Source organism: Gossypium arboreum, chromosome 10 (assembly GCF_025698485.1).
Source record: "Gossypium arboreum isolate Shixiya-1 chromosome 10, ASM2569848v2, whole genome shotgun sequence".
Taxonomy (NCBI): Eukaryota; Viridiplantae; Streptophyta; class Magnoliopsida; order Malvales; family Malvaceae; genus Gossypium; species Gossypium arboreum.
The window spans coordinates 54,812,065-54,819,418 of NC_069079.1; the positions used below are offsets into that span (position 1 = coordinate 54,812,065).

The 7,354-nt window shown below is 29.1% G+C and overlaps 1 protein-coding gene across 2 annotated transcripts; it reads right to left on the reverse strand.

Moving 5' to 3' along the window:
- Positions 1-1,881: 1,881 nt before the first annotated feature.
- Positions 1,882-4,844, reverse strand: LOC108450330 (protein SULFUR DEFICIENCY-INDUCED 2-like). 2 transcript variants are annotated; one of them, XM_017747895.2, is made up of 4 exons: positions 4,547-4,844; positions 4,003-4,215; positions 3,115-3,273; positions 1,882-2,977 (listed from the first exon to the last, which is right to left on the reverse strand). In XM_017747895.2, exons 1-4 carry the CDS (start codon positions 4,652-4,654, stop codon positions 2,567-2,569), a joined length of 891 nt encoding a protein of 296 aa, XP_017603384.1. In that variant the 5' UTR covers positions 4,655-4,844; the 3' UTR covers positions 1,882-2,566. The 2 variants fall into 2 exon arrangements, with proteins under 2 accessions (XP_017603384.1, XP_017603385.1); XM_017747896.2 differs by having other exon boundaries at positions 3,115-3,270; positions 4,547-4,841.
- Between the last annotated feature and the right edge of the window lie 2,510 nt (positions 4,845-7,354).

Genomic DNA, 7,354 nt, shown 5'->3' on the forward strand with positions numbered 1-7,354 from the left:
TAAGCAAGCAATAGAGAGTTAAACCTCAGCATGTGCGTAGAGAGGCGAATAGGGTTGCAGATTTTGTTGCCAAGCATTTCATAGAGCGATCGAATGAGTTGAGATTGTTGGAGACACCACTTGCAGGCTGCTGGAAATTGTTGTTGGAAGATATGGGACTTGGTCAAGTTCCCATGGTTTCTTCGATAAGGCCTTTTAGGCTTAGCTTTTTTTCAACAAAATATAAATAAAAATAAATTATGAGTCGATATTTCAATCCACTAAATATTCTTCTTATAAAAAGACTAATTTAATAAGTAAAAAAATTATAAAATATATATTTTAAATATAAGTAAAATAAATTTGGATAATTGACGTATTCATTATTTGCAAAAATAAAATAAAATAAATCTGAATAATGAATATTTAATGGTATTTGCATTTGTTGCGAAAAATAATTAAAATAATAAAATCTAAATATTGTATGAAGCAACATCTAAAATTGTAAAAAAAAAGGCTAAATATCCCTAAATATCTGAATTCACGCTATTCATTCGATCATCATCATCATATTTGAAGTAAACTTTATAAATTAACGTTTGATTTATTTTTTTAAAGGTAAATTTATTAATTTATTTAATGAACGGAATCATATAATTCAGAGAAAAAATAATAAACATTCATTGTAGATAGTGAAAGACAAGCTCCATCAACACAACAAACGCTAAAGCCTTAGCATCAATAGAATATTATGATACGTTGACAATTGGCTTTGTCACAACTCAAGCACGACATATCTGGAGTGATTGCAATCAGTTAATAAGATAAAGAATTTAGCCTTGGATGGTCCAAAGTGGCGAGCAAAAATCGACAAAAGAATCGAGCATTAACCGAACTAGAGAGAACGACAACAAAATCATCTCTAAAATCACTTATAAAACTAAAATTACACGCATAAGCAAGACTAAAAAATATGGTAAAAGAGTAGATAAAAACTTTTAAAACTGAAGACTTATTAAACAATAGAAAAAGAAAACAAAAAATATATAAAACTTAAGACAAAACAGATCTAAATTGACACGTGAAATTATTTAATTCTGAAATATTCTCAAAATATAGACAGATTAAGAAGTTGACGAAGAGCCACCCACTTTTCAAGAAAAACTACTAGTGGTCGGTGGAGTTTTAGCGAACGATAGGCACCGTCATTTGTCCATCACAACTTGTGAAGACAACAAAAATACTCATAAAATAGATCTACAAATTAAAAAGAGATAAGACATGTGTAATAAATGAAAAAAAGAAAGAAAGAAAGGATTGATAGAGAGGAAAAAGGCAGACACCATCGTTGAACAAAACAAAAGAAGCAAAGTACTTGGAGAAAAAAAGGAAAAAGATTTGATTTATTAGATTATGCTAAAATCAGTGTAAGTTGATATTCAAGACAAAGTTGAAGATATCTGTTTTCTATTTTAATTAAACAGAATTTCAATCTCAATTTTTTGGTATTCAATAATATCTTCGCCCGTTAAAAGTGAAAAATCTTTTAACTTTAATACCGGTTTTAACAACCTTTCAACTACAATTATGATTTTATTTGCAATGTTATTAAATAATAATTTTGGCCAAGCATTAGATTATTTATTAAATAAGTTTTTTTGGTTTTGTTGGCCAAGCATTGCATTGTTTGTTGTATAAACTTTTTTAATATCTAAATTTAATAATTTTAAAATTATATATAATACATTTAATATCTGACAACCAAATTTAACAATGATTTGATAAAAATATTATTGAATTTGAATTTTCATAATTTTGTTAATAAAGTGAAGTCAGTATTAATTAATTTATTAAATAGAATTTTAATAGTTGTAATTTTTCAAGTATCGCATCAAAAACAAATGTTAAAATTTTCTTCTTGTGGCATTAGGTATACAATTATACATTCCCGTGTTGAATGATATGATAGGGTAAGAGTTAAAAGCCAAAAGGACCTCCATCCCCTTTCCTACTCCAAACACAATACATTCTCTATTTTAGCTCATTCTTTATTGTCTCGGCATCTTCAACATAAATGCCTTGCTTTCTAGGGAGCTGCAAATTAACCATGAATATCATACTCACTTGCAAAAATCAATTCAGTCATGCCATTATTTTCTCCATTGCAATCCCAAATCATACAGCTTTGCTGCCATCGGTGAACTAATAATGGTGCAAAAGGAGGATCAACAACAGGCACAGCTCTCCATACCAACCAGTGTTCAACTCGTATTCTTATACGCCAGCAGTATCCCACATGCACCACGCTCTTCCCACACTACTTACCTGCCAACAAACTTGTTTCATTATTTAGAACTACATGCTAAAGAGCATCATCTTCTTGCAGAAGTCGCCAAACTAACTCAAACAGGCCAACTAAGGTCCAAATCTTCATATGGTTTTGCTTATTTAGCAGTTACTGCTCCTAGTTCCACTAGGCTACATACATGGCGCCTTGTTACAAAGGCACTCCTGAAGAAAGTAACTGTCTCTAGCACACTCGTCAATATACAAACGGTTCTGGCGGAAGCATAAACAATCCATAAAATCAACAGGCTAACTGATCTCTGAACGAAGAGATTTCTTCGAATATAGGAAGCCTCCTTGATCTGTATGAAGTCCATTGGCTCATCAACTGGTCAATACCTTCTGCTAGGAAAGTATCTTCTGAATTCAACCCTATTGCAGTAGAAGCTATTGATATGAGCTGTTCTGACTCCAATTCCTGTAGCAGCTCCTTCACACGGTTTCTTGATTTGGGATCCCCAGATCCTGGAAGTTTACCATGTATTACTTCCTTGAGAACGGATTGTGCTTCAATGTAACGTGCTTGCTTGATCAGACACTGGCAGAGGTTGCAAGCCTTGTTTGCATCAGGGTCGATTATCTGAGCTTTACGATAAACCACTTCTGCTGCTAAATAGTTCTCTTGCTGCATGTATGCCCAACCCAAGTTTCCCTGCATTACACATTTACCATTTTATTTTATTTTTTGATAATGATGAAGCAGAGAAACTGAAGACAATCTTGGAAAAATTAGAGAATTGCTGAAGAAGATACAAATGGAGAAATAACTGATGAGAAGATTTTAAGTACCAATATTCTAGAGGTCTCTTGCTTGACAGTAACTTGGAACTTCTTCCCATGGGACCGTGCTGTCTTAGTAGGCTTTCCATTGAAAGCCTCACCCTGGTAAATCATTCTAAGCTTCTGTTTCAATAATTGTATCTGCTCTTCAATTCTTCCACATTTCTGCTTTTGTACTCAGTATGAGGAATTTATAATAAGTATATATATGAAGACAATGAAAGCAAGGAGATAATCCCTACATCTAAATTTGTTAAGAACAGTTAACTAAAACATTTCTTGATTTCATTATGAGAGAAAGAGAATGACACAACTAAACCACGCAGTTGAACTGGATTTTGCATTTCACCTTGGCAAACAAACAGTATTAGCAAAAATTGTTTCAGGATTTGTTACCTAGTATTATCTTATTAATTTAGCTCATTAAAATTATTAAACTTGAAAACAACCCAAGATTTACCTGGTTGGTTTGAGTCCCAGTATCTACAATCCTTTCTCCTATTTGTTGTATCAAAAAATAAAACTATCACTATGAGAAGACTCAACATAACTATAGTTTGTTGAACTTTGTTCTTTAGGCCTCACTTCTCATCAACTTCAGCTTTTTAACTTTATTGATTCTTCAATGTGATTTTGGGACTCATTGTGCAAGTATTAAGGGCAAATGCTTAAATGCCCACGAATTATGGAGGAACAAATTAGTCCTTGTTATTGAAATTTTCATCTATTTCTATAGTTAAAAACTGATACTTATGCTTCAACATAAACATAAACTACTGTTAGTTAAATAGTTGACAAAAAAACCGATTTGCTACAGGAGCCTAATGGTACTTTAGCATAAAATATCATGAATACTGCCATATAGACAGACATTGTCAAGTAATATACTAGACTGACCTTATACAAGTCAATGAGGACATTGTCAAGTGATTCTTGAGCTTGCTTGGAGCAGCGGTCCCTGAAAGACTTAATGGCTTCAATGGCTTCTTCAGCTCTATCCTGCTGTTTCATAACCACTGCCATGTCCTTCAGTGCGCTGTCCACTCTATCTCCTGCATTTATCGCCTTCCAAAACAATACTATGGCGCCTTCTGGATCTTTATCTACTAACTGCAGTAGATTGGGATTAGATATGACACCAAATTCATCCAAACAAATCATTCACTTTCCTTAACATTTATCAGAAATTAAATGCAACATATGCGAATTAGGAAGGACAACTGAATAAGTCAATCTCAATTAAATGGATAAAGACCATTCATTAATAAGCAAGTAATCTATGATAATAATAAGAATCCTTATTTAATCTAATTGCGGTACCCCCTGCATAGTAATTTAGTATTGCACCCAAGGGTTTTTTAGTAATTGCAAAAACGAAAGAGTAACTGAAGAAAGAGGGACATATACGTGTAAATATAGGAAGATACATGTATAATAATACCTGAACATGTTTAGCTCGAACGTAAGGAGAGTCCCCAGGAGGAAGCTTGTGAAAGACATGGAAATGAGATGGATGCAGATGGGCTTCTATCTGGTTTCTCTCCTTCATTTCTTCTTCTTTGAATTTGAGGAAACAAAAAGAAAGGGAAGATTTTAGAGAAGTTTTCTTCTTTCAATGGCAGAAGAACAAAAGAGGAATGAATGAGATCCTAAATACCTGTTATGGTGTGGGGAAGATGAGATGAACCTGTACGTATATCCATCCAGGTTCAATCTTATTTGTTTCGACACTTGGCATTTTTTATTTATTTCTTTTAACTTTTTCCAAACAGGGTTTGCCCTATGCTGTGGGTTTTGTTTTAATATTTTATTAATAGAAGATTACTTAGACCATGGTTTTTTTTAATGTAACAAATAAAATATTATTTCCTATTTTAGGTGTATCCAAATATTTTGAGTAAATTAATAAAATACTTAATTATGTTTTTAATTTTATTTTGATTATTTAACTATTAATTTTTTGGTTTAGTCACTCAACCTTTTAATATCAAATATTTTAGTCACTCTTACATTAATTACTACTAGATGTGTGATGAAAACTGATATGAGCACTTTTTAATTGACTTAATAACAAATTTAACTCTCTAAATTTTATGTATTTTATCAAATTTATCCTAAACCTAAAAATTCAAAAATTTAACCCTCATTGTTTTTAATTTTTTTATTTTAGTTCTAATTTTATTTTTTAAAATAAATTTAATCTTCAATATTTACAAAATTTTTCAATTTAATTCTAATTCTAAATGTTTAAAAAAGGAAAATATTTTTAAAAATATTTATTTTTGGATAAAACTGTAAAAATAATTTAAAAATCTAAAAGTATAAATAAATTATAAATCAAAAATCAAAACATAGGCATTAAAAATAAAAAAATACAATATATATATATATCAAATAATTCAAAAAGAAATTAACACAAATTAGATTGATGAGTATTAGAAATAGATGAAGTTGAATATCCCCATGAGACATAAAATCAATAAGGTTATCTCCATTGATTTAGTTCAACTCGTGTTTTCAATTTTTGGACTAGATTTTTTAAGACTTTAGTCGTTTAACTGAATAATTACACTATTCAAGTTTAGAAGTTATTGATAACATGTTCAGGTTGGAAAAAATAACGCGAAAAAAAACTTTTCAAGGTTTTTTTATTTCTTGAAAGATCTCACATTGTGTTGTTTTCTACTCAAATATTAGGTCTATATATATTTTAAAAATAAGAAAAATTTAAAATAATTGTTTTGTAATAGTCTAAAAATTGTTATTTTTAGACATATTTAATTAAATAATACGATATTAATTTGAAATATGACACTTAGTTGGATTTAAGCCAATTTGATTTTTACAATATTCATGAAGGTGACATTAATTTAAAATGAGCAGAATACAAATAGTGTTAAGGAATATCAAAAATAGAATTTTTAAATATATATATATTTTTTAATTTTTAGAATTAGTACTAAATTGAAAATTTTGTAAATGTTTAGAGTGAAATTGATTGAATTTTAGAATTTGAACTAAAATAACAAGTTTTGTAAACATTAGGGGATAAATTTGTTGAATTTTTTAGGTTTAGGATCAAATTGATAGAATTTGTAAATATTGAGGGCTAAATTTTTATTAGGCTAATAAAAAAAAGCTTATGTAATATTTTCATCACTTATCTAACGATAACTAACGAGAGAATAACTAAAATATTTGATTTCAAAAAGTTGAGTGATTAAATTTACTAAAATTAATAGTTTAGTGACCAGGATAGAACTAAAGACACAGTTGGGTGATTATTTTTGTTGTTTACCCGACTTGTTTAGGTATATCCAAAACCTTTGTATTCATGTTGTTGAGTTTTTCAAAAAGGAGATAAATTTCAAAATCACTCATGAACTTTGTTTTGATTTTGTACAAAGTTTACATGTGAAATTTTGATTTGGTTCAATTTTTATAAACAATTAACATCATTATCCACATAAGACCATTTTACGTTTATTTATTACATACACAAAGAAATATATTTATCCAATATAAAAATAAATTGACGATTTATTCTTTTTAAATGTATCCAATTGAACCACGTCAAAGTTTAATGTGCATAATTGTACAAAATCAAAATTCATGTACTAAATTGCACATTTAATCAAACCTTATGTATACTTTTGATATTTATCCCTTTATTAAATAATATATGTAAAATTTTGTTCAATCATTTCGTGATGATGACAAAATATTAACCTAAGCTCAACATTAGTGAATATAATAATAATAATAACAATAATAATAATAATAATAATAATAATTTTACGTTATAAATAATATGAATCTATTGTTGTTATGTCTAAAAACTTATGCTCCGTTTGGTTTCAAGAAAGAGATGTTATTTTCATTTTTGCTCTATTAGGAAATAGAAAATACTATTAATTGAAAATTTTAAAAATAAGTTTTGGAAAATGAAAATGAAAATGAAATTATATGAAAATAGAAAATAAAAAAAAATTGTTTTCATTGTTTTAATTAAAAATGCTTTGTAAAAGTGAAAATGATGAAAATAATGGTTTTAACTTCAAATGGATTGACCGATTCTGTAACACCTCTGTTGGGGATTGATCCGATTAAGCAACGAACAAGTAGAAATCAGCGGAAGAAATTTAGAAATTGAACACACAAATTTAACATGGAAAAACCCCTCCAAAGAGGATATAAAAAGCCACGGGCAAAGATTATTTTATTATAATGGCAAAAGAATGAAAAGTAC